This window comes from Eumetopias jubatus, unplaced genomic scaffold (assembly GCF_037043125.1).
Source record: "Eumetopias jubatus isolate StellerSeaLion01/CBP00866 unplaced genomic scaffold, mEumJub1_p1.0 scaffold_3, whole genome shotgun sequence".
NCBI classification, from domain to species: Eukaryota; Metazoa; Chordata; class Mammalia; order Carnivora; family Otariidae; genus Eumetopias; species Eumetopias jubatus.
The window spans coordinates 117,971,236-117,988,540 of NW_028274809.1; the positions used below are offsets into that span (position 1 = coordinate 117,971,236).

At 41.3% G+C, this 17,305-nt stretch overlaps 1 protein-coding gene across 1 annotated transcript in view; it reads right to left on the reverse strand.

Annotated features, from left to right (window-relative positions):
- Positions 1-17,305, reverse strand: part of MIPEP (mitochondrial intermediate peptidase) — a 175,871-nt gene that overhangs the window by 17,932 nt on the left and 140,634 nt on the right. The window contains exons 17-18 of the mRNA XM_028107728.2: positions 7,855-7,976; positions 4,624-4,697 (exon numbers count right to left, since the gene is read on the reverse strand). Coding sequence (XP_027963529.1) covers positions 4,624-4,697; positions 7,855-7,976 — 196 coding nt within the window. The remainder of the gene's footprint in view (positions 1-4,623; positions 4,698-7,854; positions 7,977-17,305) is intronic.

Here is a 17,305-nt window from a genome sequence, read left to right on the forward strand (position 1 = left end):
AAGTCATGGACTTTAACCTTTCCTTCCCCCCACAAAATTCTTTGTGCAAAGGTTGACGGCTAGAGTACAAGGAATGCTATAACCAGAGGCAGAAACATGAAACTTCACTGGGCATCATGCTTATTTGGCTGTGGTGAGAATCTTTCTCTTGGAACCACCATGACTAAAAATGATTATAAACTAAGTTGATAGCTTTACCACAAAAGTCTAAAGGAGCTCCTACAAAAACAGATTAAGGAAAATTTTATTGCTGATCAGTGGATGTCGGGCAGGCCTCTCCGATATCAATGGGAATAGTTAGGATGTGACATTAAAAACAATAAACCTCAGGCTTTGGGGGATCATGAAGGCCTCAGAGCTCATGTCACTGACATCTCCCATGTTCTAAAGACCAGCTCGATCTCAAGATAGAATTAAGAGATCAGCTGAGAAAGGCGTGGGAGTCAGGAGGAGAGGCGGCACAGAAAGAGAATGAACTTTGACTAAGTTTCATTATCTGTGAAAATGGGGGCCATGTGACCTACGTATGGGGACTAAATTAGGTAGCATAGCAGAAGGCACCTGGCATGTAGCAGCTTCTCAAAATGTTAGTTTTGTTCTGATTACCTAAAAGATAAATCTGAACCTAAAAACTCAACAAGGGCCATTTGCCCAAACTTTTAGAGGACATAAAACACACAAAAAAATGGTTTACAAAGGAAGATCCGCATGAGTAATTCATCCGTCCTTCACAAACTGCTGAAATCATCTAACTTCTATCGCCAATAGTCACATCATTCTACTCTTGTATTTGGTGTAGTAAGAAACAACTCTGCTTCCCAGTGGGTGTAAAATATTACTCCCCTGCTACTCACAAACCTTACTGCATGTTTGTCTTCTTGAAAACCATACATTTTCTGAAATGATTGTAATAGAAACTGGACTTTGGATCATGTCCACCACGGGACACTTAAAAGTATCCTAGTATACACCTTTAAAAATAGCAAAATGAATGAAAATACCATATCATCGTTGTTTCTTTTAAGCAAAAACTTTAAGTTCTTTTATGACTCAGAAATGTGATACTTAATATAAACCAAAAAACCCTGGCGGGTGGCATATGAAATAAAGAACAGAAAAACTCAACAGGGGCAACTGAATACAAAGAGTTCAACCTCACCCCAGAATTCTTGGCATGAAGAAAGCCAGTTTCGGTCAAGTATTGCCAAATTGTTGAGCGGGGGGCTGGGGGGGTGTTAAGTAAACGAATATTGTGCTTATAACATATTTCTTTACATGTGCCATGAATGTGTTTAAAAGCAGATAAGGACATAACTTCAATCTGTAACGCTCCTTCTACTGCATCTGTTTTATCACTTGGGCGACACACACATGCCCTACGCAGGGGGACTGAGACAGGCGCTGAGGACAAGCACATTAGAAGGAAGTGAAGTTGTGACGTCAAATCACACCTTCTCTCCCAGAGAGAGGGTGTGAGTGACTTTCTCAAGAAGTAGCAGAGCTAGGAAGGCTGGATCCTGGTCGGCTGTACCATGTGACCTCTCTTCCCCCAGGAGGGGAACTGTTTGAACTACTATGCAACCACTGTTGTTTTCAAATGGTGTTTAGAATGCTGAGAGGAAAATACAGACTCTGACCATGACTAGGGTTGCTCCACGGGGCTCCCTCGGTGCAGAGCCGGGGTCAGCACACAGACGTGGCTATGTGGCAGGAGACTTTAACTGATGATTGTGGAGCAAACAGAGGGAGAAAAGAAAGAGGAATGCCCCCATTCTCCGGCACATCCTTCAGACCAGCTTTTGACCACAAGTTGGCTCATCTGTTGGTGGAGCCAGAAAAGATCCAGGGACTCGGAGATAATGACGACTCATTCTAAAAACAGGTCACCTGTGTCATCTTTATTATTCAAAGATCAAAAGCATGGCATATTTGATTTCTTTGAATATGTATCGTTCAAAGATGATGAGTACAAGGCAGAGGTATTCTGACGCTAAAGGAATGGCCTGGAATTCATTTGCAACATAAGTCTTAAAGTAGTAGGTTAATAAAGTTGTCATTTGGTCAGGGAGGCACATAGTTTGAAGGGAGGTGTTCTTTCTTTATCGTTTGCTACTTAATATAACTCTATAACTCTTGCTATTTACCTAGTAAGTAGTTAAGTAACATATACAAACACCTATAAAAAATTATATTTTCATACAAGAGTAACACCTACTAGATTGTTTAAGTTTTTATATCACAACTCTTAGTAATTTCACCAGTCACTACTCCTCGGGATACCCCAGGGTTTGGCTAAGAGCCATTCCCTAAGGACATTCCTGTTTGGGGGTAGAGGCTGGCTGCCTACAAGAAAATGAGAAGCCACTGCTGGTCTTGTCTTACAAACCCAGCCCTATAAAGTGACACCAGTCATAAACTTCTCTGCATGTCCCCCATTCATCTTTGACATGTAACAAATCATGTGAATTAATGAAATCTGACAGAACATTAAGAAAAATATTAAAAGTTTAAAAGCAGAACCATTCTATTATTGGTGTTAACTGGAATCTGAATATTTTATCATCCCTGGTTTGAACCATAGTCTTGTTTTTCTCTCCCCAGTGTGCAAATTTCAGTGTGGAAAATATTAAGTTTCTTAACACAATGATGTTTCATATAAAGAACAGAATTTTGAGAGGTTTGTTACAACATTCTTGGAAGTGTGTAGAAAAGTACACCAGCCAAAGGACAAACATAGAAAAGGATTTGATTTTTTTTTTCTTTTGAGGGAACCATATGTAAGCTAATATTTATGTGCAGACAGTGTTTAGAGCCTGGTCTCAAAGAGAAAAAGCTAAGCATGGCTACTGGGAGAGTATACATAACAGAAAACCTACAGGAGGAAGCAAATTGCAGCATCCCTTCTTGACTCACAGTGGGCTTTCTGTGACGGACCAGAAACTACCAGCTGAGAAATACACTATGTGTACTCTCAGTGGTTTATTAGTATGAGCCGAGGAATCTTCCTTTTATGTGGGTCCGTAAGAGACCCTTACCCCAGCGTCCTGTTCTGCAAACACATGAAACAGCACAGACTGCTGAAGAGCATAATCTCCGCAACCACAAGTCACAGGTTCAAATCCTGACTGACCTAATCACTGCCTCTAACATGGGTCAAGGACCTGACCTGTTGCAGCATCTGTAAAATGGGAATAGTGATCCTTCCTACCTCATAGGGGTGGTGCTAGGAGATTAAATTAATCAAGCGTGTAAACCATGTAAAACCTTTCCCTGGATGTAGAGGAGTTCAGGAAGAGCCATTAAGGTGTGAGTGGGAACTGAGGCACCACTGCCAGGCCTTCTGCATCTCAGGAGGACAACTCGGAGGCACAGTGTACTAATGGGAGACCAAAGTGTTGTGGGGGGCTTCTGTCATCTTGGTTGGGCCAGGCTACATGAAACTGTAGGCCCTCTGGCCCGGCTGATTTGTTTTCTAAACATACTGTGGCACTGGGTAGACTGTGCCTGGAAGAGCGCCCCCTCATGGCCAAGTTGACAAAATGCAAGTTCCACAAGAAGGGGGTGTTTGTCTATGTACATAGTCTTTCACTCCTGCCCTCAGCACAGCGTGGCGCCACAACAGTGCCTGGCACCTATGAGCACTAAACACGGACAAGCTGAGTAAACCAACAGCTGAAGGGAAGGAGCTCTGTGAAAATGGGCAAGAGTATTAGATTGAACAGATGTAGGCAAGGAAACATGTCAGACCCATTACTACCCTACTTCTCCAATACGAGATGTACTTCCTAAAAGCAATTTTTATCAGCTAGTTGGAGGGTCAGCCACAAATATAACTGTTGATATATTGAGAATATCCAATAATATCCACATCTTCCTTAAAAGATTCCTGAGAACATTTTATGAAAAATCATGATGGTCCCTTCCATTTACAATTAAATTTTCAGTGAAAATACTTAAATGAAAAAATTAACCCCCCATATTACATAGGAAAACAAGCACTGTGGTACCTGAAAGAGAAGATTTAATTAGGTTCTAATTTTTCAATGGGTAAAAAATCCAGCTCAATGCCTTGGAATTTCTAGCAAAGGTCTAGCTAAAGTTTTGGAGAAAGAAATAAATGAGTTCTTTAGGCTAAAGAAATACACTGTGACCTGTTAAAACCTACAGGCAAATTTTCTGATAATTTATGACAAATTTACAAATTTCCTATTAGAGTGTCAGTAACATTTTACAAAAGTTAAAACGTGCAATTTTATGCCAGCATCTAAATAAATTGTAGTAACTAAAACCCATAAAACAGGAGGGCAGTGAGGGGAAGGGCGAAATAGATGGAGGGGATTGAGGTACAAACTGCCAGTTATAAAATAAATAAGTCACGGAGATGAAAAGTACATCATCAGGAATATAGTCAATAATATTGTAATAACAGTGTTTGGTGACAGATGGTAGCTACACTACTACGTGGCGTAATGTACAGACCTGTCTAATCACTATATTGTACACTCAAAACTAATACAACATTGTATGTCAACTATACTTCAATAATTAAAAAATGTATATAACCCATAAAACCTTTTTAAAAAAAGGATGACGGACAAGTTACCACTCCTTGTTTTGTTTTACCTTGCACCATGAGCATGGGCTCCTTGCCCCCGCCGTGAGCTAGCATCTCCCTGCGATAGCGCTCCCCTGCCGCCCTGCGGGGGGGAGAGAACACTCTGTTATAGCCCCAGGTCACACTTGTCCTAGTTTCTCAAAATGAAGCCACGCTGACATCATATTCAGAAAAGCTGCCACCACAGCACAATTCAGCCGTCTATTTTCTTGCTTCTAAAACTCTAATTCCAATTTTTAAATTATTCTAATTAAGTAAAACCAGGTATGACAGATTTACTGTAAAAGGAGAACTGTATTTTCAGCTTCCTGTGTCATAGCAAGCAATCTCTCTTCGAAGAAAGGATTACTTAGTTGAGGTATTACATAAGCAAAAGGCATCCCACTGTCTATCACCTTTGGGATTATCTTCAAGTGCGATTTGGAATTATTTCTGCTGAGATGAAACAGAGAGAGAAAAATAACACTGTGAAATAAAAGTGAAGGGGACAAAGCTGGCAGGAGAAGCTTAATTACACCCGGAGAGGGGGAGCTCAGCTAAGGGTAACTGATGGCACGGGAAACTCACTCTTGAGTCCCCTGATGGGGAAGGCAAAGGAAGGAACAGCCCATCTGCATCTTCTGATGCACTTTGTCTGCTGGGTTCTATAGGGAACACTGTCTATAATAACCCCTGCAGGCAGATTTTGGAGAACTTTTACAGATAGAAATTCTCCAACTTAACGGCACCTGGACACAAGCTATTTAGTGTTACTTTTGTATTTTATGGAAAATGTAATTCCTTTTATGCCAGATGACTACGCACCATGATGACATAAGTTACATAAATGATGCTGTTTTCATCCCACTATTTCTGGAGCATCCTTATGTATGGGCAATTTTGCGAACCTGGTTTCTAATCAGAATTTTTTAAGTATTACAGTATCAAAAATATGTTGAGATCAAACACTACGTGGGTGCCAAGGCAAAGTGTGTCATGAATTAGCAAACACGGACAGAAGGCTGGGTCCACCCAGGGAGGGGATGGGGTGGCTGAAAGGCCCCGCACGACCCCCGGCCTGGAGGGCTGGATCTCCTGCCAGCCCGTCTGTAGCTCCCCTCCCCTTGGGCAGACTCCTGCTCTCAGGCCTCTGGTTCTCGGTGTGCCTCAGGTCTGTGCTGCCCGGCTTTCTGGTGAGGCTTCCAGTCTGGTGATTTTTCAGAAGTGGGATCAAAAAGGATCTTTTGACATAGGTTAGAAATTTTCTAGTCCAGTGAGTATTTTACTAGCTTACTTTTACACGTCTATAAAAGTATGGCAAACTACATGTCTAGGCAAGAATGCACATATAAACAAGATATAAATGCTTGGAAATATATGTATTTAATAGTATGTGGTTTTCTAGTAAAGTGCAGTTCGTTTAAGCAAGATAATATTTTGCCTAGTTTATAGAAATCTCCAGTAAAGAATCATAATCCCCCAAACTGATTTATTATAGTCAGTTTTGGCTTTAGGTCCTTTGAAAATAATAAAATCTGAAAAGCAGACCAAATGTCTGCAGTGTGCAAAGGGCGGAAGACAAAATAACATGTGGGTACCAAGCTGTAAAACATTTAAAAATTCTATTACATCAGATTCAAGTTCAAAAGGCTTTGGAACTGAATGTGATTATTAAATGCTAAGAAAATCCAAACCTACATCCAACTGCATGAAAAGCTGGGGGCCGGGCAGGAGTCAGAGAGGGAGAAGGGGCTAGGAATTAGCAGACCTGCCTTCTAATCTTACTCCAGTCTTCACTGGGAAGCCTTGGGCAAACCGCTTGTCCCCTCCGAGCCTCAGTTTCCCCTCACAAGCAGTACCTGCTCTGCCAAGGTTGCCATCAATGTAAAATAACGGGCCATATGGAAACTTTAGGGCACTCTAAAAATCCAAGGTGTCATTAATTTTAAACCACATAAAAGCGGTAAAGATACTACATAAATATCCATGGCTGCCTGAGAGGTATCTGGAGATGTGTTTGTGTGGTAAGGAGATAAAATGCTTTAAATGAGTATTAGACAAGATCATAATTAGTGGTTTGCTTTCAAAGGAAGCTCCTTCTAAGGACTCCATGAGACCAGAACTCGACTTCCCCGAGGTTCCTGGTGTTGGAGGGAAGCCTGTGAGAATCGGGAGGAGGCTCACACAGGGGCAATCCTGTGCTTCTCCTATGGGGTGGAGCTTACTGAGATCCTGGGGATGCAGGGCTGCCCATCCCAGAGCCCACTCTCCCTCCTTCTCTCCTTCTCCAGCCCACCACTGTGCATGGCTACCTCCATTGTGGGGAAGGGGGTGGGCATCATGTGTCCCTAGCTAAATCAACCAACCCAGATTCCCTCACAGAATCATTAAAGGCTCACACGGTCACCAGATAACTCGATGAAATACGCTCTGGACAGGGCCAAGAGTCACCACACAATGATGTTCGTGACAGCTGCGGATTGGGCTCTTAACTACTGCCCATCCTGATGATGGAAATGGTGAGCAGGGCCACTCAGGAGGGCACCTAGGAGGCAAGCGGTGGGGAGCGATGTGGGGCAGGGCTCTGCAATGCCAACGCTAAGTGGTGGTCAGTGGACCCCATGAAGGGGAGCTGTGGAGGAATGGTCGGGGAGCTGCTCCCATTCTTCAGACAGCCACTGTCTTATAGGGGAAGAAAGTGTCCCAAAGTCAGGCAGAGGGGAAACTTTCCAGAACAAAGTGGACACTAGCATAGATAATCAAAATTTCCAATGGTGCTGCTCCCAAATGAACAACAGTAGCAAGTCCTTTGTTGGGCAATAAAAAGGAAATCAGGTGTTGTTCCCCATGAGTGAATCCTTGGAAGCTTGTGCTGCAAATAAGGAAGCCTGTCCAAGGGAACAGGGAGCACCGAGCAGCAGGGTACAAACAACGAGAGAGGCTGGAACAACTAAGAAAACCCACCAGGGAGGCATGGAAGCAGAGCAGTCTAGGCCCACTCTGGAGAAGCAAAGAGTTTTCACACAAAGGGTCCCTATGGGCACGATGGGAGGGCGCCACACCATCACCAGTGCGCGGCAGCCGTGCAGTGCTACAGAGCAAGGCAGAGGTTCGGGGCCAGGCTCTGCCTCCGGAAGCGGGAGGGAGGCCCAGCCAGAAGGTGTGGTGTAGGCTAGGTGGCAAGTGGCTAAGGTTCTCAGCCTGGCTTCAGATGTAGTGGGGTAGGGGGTAGTTGGAGGAGAATTCGTCCCCCTCATTACCTGTTAAAAGGGTCTTGTTGAAAACACTCCTTCCAAACCATGGAAGCCACTGCCCTGGACATCAGGTAAGAGTAATACTTGGCACCATAGCCGACAAGGTGACTGAATCGAAGCTGCCAGGCCTGCCAAAAGAGAAACACAGCACAGGAAATATGAAATCTTTGTATTTCTAGATGTATGAGAACACAATGGAAACACATAAGGAAATCCGCAAAGGTTTTAATTTAAATTTAACTCTAGAGGGCCCCGTCACTCACGATACTAATATTTTTTCCACATTTTATGCACTGTTATGGACTGGTGCGCCCCCGCCAAAGTTCATATGTTGAAGCCCTAACCCCAATACCTCAGAATATGACTGTACTGTAGATAGGGCCTTTAAAAGGGTGGTCAAGCTAAACTGAAGCAGTTAGGGTGGGCCCTAATGCAGTAGGACTGGAGTCCTTCTAAGAAGGGAGAGACACAGGGGTTGGGCTCAGAGGAAAGGTCACATGAGGGCACAGTAAGAAGGCAGTCATCTGCCGGCCGAGGAGAGGGGCCTTGAAGAAACCAAGCCTGCCACACCTAATTGTTTCCAAGTTCATCACTGCTGGGATTCATTTCTGTGACAGACATGGAGAGAGGACAGCCCACACTCAGCAGGAGGGATGAAGAGAATGGAGCAGGAATGGACTTCCACATCTGTTGTAGCCTGCTTGGAATGCCTGGTCATTGACACCGGGAGAGGAAATTCTGGATCTGGCATGGGGTGCATCCATTTCTTTCCGTTCTTTCTTTCCTTCTTTCTTTCCATCCTTCTTTCCTTCCTCCTCCCTCCCTCCCTCCCTTCCTTCCTTTCTCTCTTTTCTCTCCTTTCTCTCTCTCTTTCTTTTTTTTGAGGACAATGATATAGTCATTGTAAGAAAGGCCATGAGAGTTTTCATGAAAGAATACTCTTCCACTGGAAAATTCTTGTCCTACAAATACCGTTCTTTCTTGGTACCTAAAAGCTGAAACATCTACATTCTGATTGGTTAGTAGTAGGAAGGTTATCCAAGTGCCAATGCATAAACTTACCACAGCCTATTCACAGTAATGTTGCTACAACAAAAGCTAGAATTACGAAAGTGGTCCTCAAAAGACATATTTATGACCTAAAGGTTTTTACTTTTCTAAAACAAACATGCAATAATCCACTGTCTTCTAATGTGTGCTTTAGTTGACATTCACATTTTTTGAGAAGAAAAATTGAAGCCTGAATTTTTCAAAAGAATGTAACCAAAAAACTGAGCTTTATTCATAATGACAGATGGATATATTATTCTTTCATTCATAATTTTTTCACTTTTTTTAATGAAGATATAATTGATACATTATATTAGTTTCAGGCATACAACATAATGATTTGATATTTGTATATATTTTGAAACGATCACCACAATAAGCTAGAAGCCTGTTTTTTTTAACGAAGATAATCATTCTCTAACAAATCTTTTTTTTTATTTTTTATTGTTATGTTAATCACCATACATTACATCATTAGCTTTTGATGTAGTGTTCCATGATTCATTGTTTGTGCATAACACCCAGTGCTCCACGCAAAATGTGCCCTCTTTAATACCCATCACCAGGCTAACCCATCCCCCCACCCCCTCCCTCTCTAACAAATCTTTTAATTGCCCGGAAAATAAAATATAAGGTCTAATCCTTACCATAAACCTATAAGCTAGATAAGCAAATTCTATCTAAGAGGAAATATTAAAAAAAAAAAAAAAGATGGCTCCTTGATCACAGTGAGTGGCAAGTTTTAGAACACAGTCTCTCTGTCTTGTATCTACTACACAGGGACTCTAACAATGAGATCACAGTGCTAGTTTACTCTCTGCGTGTGTCCAACACATTAAGACAAATATTTTGTCTGGATTAGGCAAAGGAGTTGTTACAAAAGAAGGTGTGCTAATGTGGCACTGTGTGTCAACCATACTTCAATTTAAAAAAAAACTATTAAAAAAAAGGAATAGCACAAATAAATGGAAAGGTGCACATGAAAAAAAAAAAGGAAAGTGTGCTGGAGCACTGAAACTGATTTTGAACATGAGGATATCAGGGCAGAGAGAAACAATTACCCACCATATCCACTTTCCCTGTTTTTCAAAATGGCTATGCTTGGAAGTTAAGTGAGCACCTTGTGAGTCATGTTCTGAAAGGAAAGAGACGGGCCCCTTGCTCCTGTGTGTGCCATGTTGGGCCATCTGTGACGGTGAGATCCCAGCCATGGGGAGCCGCAAGCCGGGAGTGTGGTTTCTGACTCCACATAGCCACCGCCAGCACTGGGTAGGTGTGCTCACAAGGCTGGTATCTGGGGTCTGTTACAGTAACCAGACCTGAATCCTTCCCCATTGGCCCCGCGCCCAGGGGCCAGCACCATGAACACATGAAGGGCGGCTGGAGTTGAGGTCCCAGAAGCTCAACTGTGGTCTCGCCCCAGATGGGAGAATGTGACTGCACACTCTCCAGTCAATAGGTACCCTCAGCGGGGCATGGGGGGCATGGAAAGTAGAGACAGGCTTTCTTTCCCATCCTGTTTCCTATGCAAGTGGTATTTAAATTGAAGACAAATAGTCAAGGACCATCTATGGGTCAAATTCCATTATGATAAACTTTGAGTAATTTTTAGTCAAAGGGTTGGGTCTATCGGAATTCATTTGTAACACATACAACAGTTCTGTATATTCTGTCTTATTAAAAAAGGGGATCTACATCAATTTTTGTGTTCTGCCGGCATCTTAATGGACCACTGGTAATCTTTCTCATATAAAGCCACTGCGATACAATGAAATCTTTTGTAATAGCATATGACCTGCTGTTTTAGTCTGATACTCCATTGATACTGGTTCTTATGTTACTGGTGATGTCAACCTCTCTCAAGGTGGATGCCTCAAGACAGGCAGCACATAGTTGAAGGGGTCCTATCTTTGAAACTTCTTCTAGGTGATCTGCCGTAACTAGTGTGGTAGCTTTTGTAGTACTGAGCAGAGCTTAATTTTGTTTAGATTCCAGCTGAATGCAGTTCTGTGTTGCCTTGAAAGCAGGCCTTCTTGAATAGAGGCATTTGATTCGCACTAAGAAGTTTCTAAGTTCGTTCGTGTCATCAGCTCATAACTAAGTCCTCACATAAACAGAGTAATAAAAATAAGACCTTTCAGAAGTGTAGAAAGAGACATTAGGGTTTGTGCAATGCTCAATTTCCTGAGCTGCCACGGCGTCTGCCTTATAGCAACATGCCTACCTGGATGCAGATATTCTGGCACAATGCATACCTCGTTGTGTCTTGTTCTGTAATTACAGGTTTGAGTTCAGTACTACACCCTTTCCATACCTCAAGACACGCTAGATAAATTACACCCACCTGACACCTTTCATCAGTGGTTTGCAAGTTTAGGGTGGACGAAGACCTACAGTTCCTCTGCTGTGTAACCACAAATAGCTGAATTCCTTCTAATTCAACCTAATATTAAGTCTTTGTTATAATTTCACCCATTTGTCAGGAAAAGGAAAAGACAGCATTTCATTTTAAGATCAGGAATAACGACATGCTCTTCCTTTGAAGTCGAAGCTTTATTCTTCCTAAGGGACACTGTCGGAGGGACATTTTCACCCTTCCTTTGAAGTGTAACGTGCAGATCTGCTCTTAAAACAAAGGACCCAAACGCCTTTGCAGTTTTTCTTTTATTCTGACTGGAAGTGTAGATCTTCCAACCCTGACACCACCCAAGGCACGGCTATTGCAGACTTCTTGGTCAGACACTCTCAGTGATCCCACAGACAAGAACGTGGAGCAGGTGAAGAGTGTTCTAGGAACTCTGTGGAAACTATCACTTGCTTTAGAACTCAGGGAAGGGGAGGCCCTTTGAGGATTCTTACTCAGTGTAGCCCCTTCCTAACCACGTGATTTCCCTCCATCCAAATTAGAGACAGGGCCAGGAATGGAAAGGCAGCAACGGAGCTGGTTACCTACTATCTATTTCAGTTTCAGACCTAGAAGAGGAGCCAGTGCAGAGTAAGCACTCATGAACTACATGTTAAATGTTCAGTGATTGAACTAATTATTCCTCTTAATTATACTCTCAAATAGCACATCATTTCTTCATCTCTAACTATATGTGTATAAATGCATTTAGCTAAAATTAATTTTAAAACAATCTTATCGGTGACATTATAAATTGCATGAGAACAGGAATGACACCCACTGCCTCTTTGATGTGCATCATATGAGTTGAAATTTCCTTAAGAGCAAAGACCTCAGTATTGTGCCTATGTCTGGACTCAGCATGGTATGGGGACTACAAAGAGAATTCAACAGCTGCTGCGGGATAGATGGATGAATGGATGGATAGGTGGACAGATGGACAGACACTGCAGGATTCTTTCATGATGCTCAACGTTACTGAAAAATTAGCCTTTGACTGCAATAAGGAGGCCAGGAATAATATCCATATCACAAACAAGAGGATATTACAGAGCTAAAAGCAAATTTTGGATCTTATGCTATTAATAATGTTGGTTTTTTTTTAACTACATTTTTTACTACATTATTTCACAGATTTTTGAGGCTAATTTTGACACCAGATCTCCAGGTCTGGACTATGTACACAATCTGTGTCATGCTTTCTAGGGTGTGACTTCAATCTCCTTCAAGCTTTGTAGACTCTAAACAATGAGCCTAGTGATAACCATGCAAGCTCAGAAAGGCCTACTGTTCAATGTGTACCTGTCATAATTAGGGTAACTAAAAGACAGGAAGATAGAAAGAAGGAAATTTCTGAGCTAGTCTTTATGGACATACCATTTTGACTTTTTAAAATTCTCCACACACAATACTGCTGGTTTGTGGCGTACCTCTTAAGATACCGAATCTGTAGCATTCCAAAAGTGTTCAACCACAATAGAAAGCGGAAGGAGATATTTTTCCATCTGCCTTCTCATGTTTATATTCTCTCTCTCCCAATGTGTGTGTGTACATATATATTTTTCATGAATCAATATGGACTGGTATTTCTAATTTGAAAAAAGTCCCTATTGACACTTTGCCAAAATGTCTCACCATTGTGAGAAATGACAGTGCCAAACAAACAGGAATTCTCCTTTTGTAATACAAAGTGATTTTAAATGAAACACAGCTATTGTGCTTGACAAACTTCCAGGTGGCCCCCATGATCTCATTCACGCCTTTGTGAAATCACTCCCCTTGAGTGCGGGCAGGACCTGTGCCTTGCTTCTAACTAACAGACTCTGGCAACAGCAATGGAATGTCACCTTCACGATTAATTGTGCTACACATAATGTGTTCTCTGGTTAGCAGACTCACTCTAGAAACCTTCCGCGGCAGCCTGAGGAAGTCGGCAGCCATGTTGGAGAAGCCCACCTACTAGGAAGCCAGAGAATCCTTTCAGATCTGGAAGGAAGGATTTAAGATGTGGGAGTGGCCTCTCAGACATAGTCCTATAGCTGACAGCAAGAAGTCGGGGCCTTGGGTCCCACAGCTGCAAAGATATGAATTCTTCCAATGACCCGGGTGAGGCAGTCAGGCCCCAGATGAGACTACAGTCGGCTGACCCCTTGGCTACAGCCTGTGACACCCCGAGCATGGGATGCAGCTATGCTGGGCTCTGCCTCCAGACACACAGAAACTGAGATGGCTACTGGTTTAAGTCAGTAAGTTTGTGGTAATTTGTTAAACAGCAATAGAAAATGTGTATTATTATTTATTTCAAAAAGTGAGAGTTGTATTCAGAAGTACTAAGAGAAATGAGCCCCTGAAAATAAGGAAGGGATACCTATATTTATTAAATGTCTCTTTGTCAAAACCTTTTGAGGATGACACTTTTTATAGATATTTTGTAAATTTTTATAAATAGTTTTAATATTTTACATTTTACAAATAGAGTCAAGAAAGAGTAATTTGGTCAAGGCCACTGGCAGAGATTGTTAAGCAGCCCCTCCTCATCCTTCTTCCTCTTAGAAACAGAATCACATCCTTTCTCCAACACATCTGACCAAGGCAGAGACTACACTTCCCAGGCTTTCTCAAGTGGCTACGCTATGTTCTCGCATGCGCAGGAGAGTGGAGGTAATGTGTACATCCCCGTCCTTCAAAAAGAACCCTGCTCATACTCCTGCCCTTTTACCCTCTCTGCTAGCCTTGAAAAGTAAAAATTGGCACCACCTTGCACGCAGATCAAAGCCATGTGTTGAGGTGCCACCAGTCCGCCAAGCCCTATCTGCATACCCTTGCCTTGTCAGGCAGGAAGAAATGAACTGTATCGATTTAAGTCATTGTATTTTGTTTTTCCAACTGATGACCACACAGGTCACATGTGTGGAGACAGAACTCATAGCCAGGTGTCTTTCTAAAATCAAAGCCCATGCTCTCTTGCTACTCCATATTGCACATCCTAAAGTATCAAATTGAATTATGTGACCTACTGCTTTCCAGGAATGGGAAAATTATAATCACCCTGATTTCAAATTCTGGACCCTCAGAACATACTCCTATACATGATTTGTGTGTTTACATTTGACACCCAATGACTTAGAATTTCTAACATACCAGCTTAAACACATCAAAAACACACCACGCAGCTATTTTTACAGCTAAAAAGGAAAGACCTTATACACACGATAATAAGAGTAAGTGTTATAAGAAGTTAAAATGTTAACACTGCTGGACTTGGGGGAGGCCTCTGGGACCTATGAATGGCCTATAGCTGACAGCCAGGGGAAAGCTGGCTCACGTATATTAATATTAAACTTAAGTATAATAATAAGAGTAAGTTAAAATGTTAACACTGTTCTACATAAAAATATCCACATTACATAAATCCTTCTCCACATAACCATTCAAACTTGAATAATTTCCCAAAGTGCCATTAAGAGAATTTTCTAACCCCGAAACAGATTCCTATGCCATATTTGTGTGTTTATGACACAAATCCTAATGACAAATGGAAGACATTTTCTATGCTAATGGTAGAATTATGGCCTATTTTCAGATGACCCAGTGTTAGAAGAAAAAATGATTCTTAACAAACCGACCAAATCTCTTCAGACAATTAATAGTAATGTCAGTCATATCATTATCGATGCATAAAATATTAATTAGGAGTATGTCTCTTTAGTATGTCAGTCTCAACTGTCAGTTTTCTTTACATATGGATATTGAAAAAAAAGCTTCGAAAAAACAAAAACCCTGGAAATACTGGATTGTGCCTATCAAAGCTAATCCGTTAGCAGAGCAAAGGTGTAGCTAATTCAAATGTTTATGTTGTTAAAGTGCTTATTAGATGAAACACGGATAGGTGATATTAATCTAAGTAAATAAGATCATAAATGAAAAACAACAAGCATGGAACTGGAACCAAGACACGCTGGCTTTTTTCTTCCTAATCGAAGCTCCTTAACATTGCTTTTCCCCTTGCCTGGACCATCTCATGAGAAAAAGGAGGTTCCTCTCCATTCTAAAGGAACCCATGCTCAAGTAATGAGAACTGCCACAGAATATGAGGGCTTCTGGAATCAGGAGGCCACCCAGGAGAGCGAGAGGGACCCCTGTAAGAACAGGACACAATCAGGCACGACTCTGGTGTTAATACATTCACCAAAAGAAGCGGGATACTAAAACAAACAGAAAACAAATGACAAAATGGCCACAGTAATTCCATACCTAACAATAATTACTCTAAATGTAAATGGACTGAATTCTCCAATTAAAAGACACAGAGTGGCTGGCTGGATTTTTTTTTTTTTAAGACCCAACTATATCCTGCTGACAAAAGACTCCCTTCAGCTTTAAGGACACACGAAGGCTCAATGTGCAGGGATGGAAAAATGTATTCCATGCAAATGGGAAGCAAAAGAGAACAAGGATGGCTATACTTACATCAGAAAAAAATAAACTTTAAGACAAAACAGTAACAGAGACAAAGAAGGTCATTATTTAGTGTTAACAGAGTCAATTCATCAAGATAGAACAGCTGTGAATATATATGCTCCCAACATCAGAGCACCTAAATATGTTAAGCAAATGCTAACCGACCTGAAGAGTAAAACAGACAATCAGACAATAATAATAGCAGGGAAATTCAATACCTGACTTTCAACAATGGATAGATCATCCAGACAGAAAATCAACTGGGAAACATTATACTTGAACAATTCTTTTGATCAAATGGTCCTAACAGACATATATGCAGATCATCCGATCCAACAAGAGCAGACTGCATAGTCTTCTCAAGCACACACAGAACATTCTCCAGCACAGATTATATGATAGGTCACAAAACAAGTCTTACCAAATTAAGAAGACTGAAATCATACCAAGTATCTTCTCTGAAGACAATGGCATGAAACTAGATGTTAATAACAGGAGGAAAGCTTGAAAATTCACAAATAGGTGGAAATTCAACAACACACTTCTGAACAACGAATGGGTCAGAAAAGAAACCAAAAGACAAAATTAAAAAATATCTCGAAACAAACAAAAACAAAGGTGCAGTACATCAAAATCTATGGGATGCTGCAAAAGCAGATTTAAGATGGAAGATCTCAAAAAAAAAAAAAAAAATCAACCTAACTTTATACTTTAAGGAACTAGAAAAAGAGGAACCAGTTAAGCCCAAAGCTAGGAGAAGGAAGGAAATAACAAAGATCAGAGTGGAAATACATGAAATAGTGACTAAAAGACAATAGAAAATAACAATGAAATGAACGTATTTTTAAAAGATGTATTTATTTATTTGGGGGGGAAGAAGGGCAGAGGGAGAAGGAGAGTAAGAATCCTCAGACTCCCCGCTGAGCACAGAGCCTGATGTGGGGCTCAATCCCAGGACCCTAGGATTATAACCCAAGATGAAAGCAAGAGTTGGCCACCCATCCAAATGAGCCACCCAGGCACCCCTAGAGCAGTTTTTTTGTTTTTTTTTTAAAGAAACAAAATAGATGAACCATATCCAGATATACTGAGAGAAGTGAGAGGATAATATTAGTTATGAAAGAAAGGTTACAACTAATACTACAGAAATAGGATCATGGAGATTATAAATAATTATACATCAACAAATTGGACAACCTAGAAAAAAATGGATGCATTCCTAGAAATATACAATCTACCAAGACTGAATCAAGAAAAAATAGGAAATCTGAACAAACATATTACTAGTAAGGAGATTGAATCAGGAATTAAAAACCTAACAAACACAAGTCCAAGACCAGATGGCTTCACAGGTGAATTCCACCAGATGTTTAAAAAAGAACTAATACCAATCTTTCTCAAACACTTCCCAAAAAAAAAAAAAAAGAAGAGGAGGGAACACTTCCAAACTCATTCTGGGAGCGCAGCTTTGTAATGATATGAAAACCAGACAAGGACATTATAAGAAAATTACAGGCCAATATCCTTGACAAATATAGACGT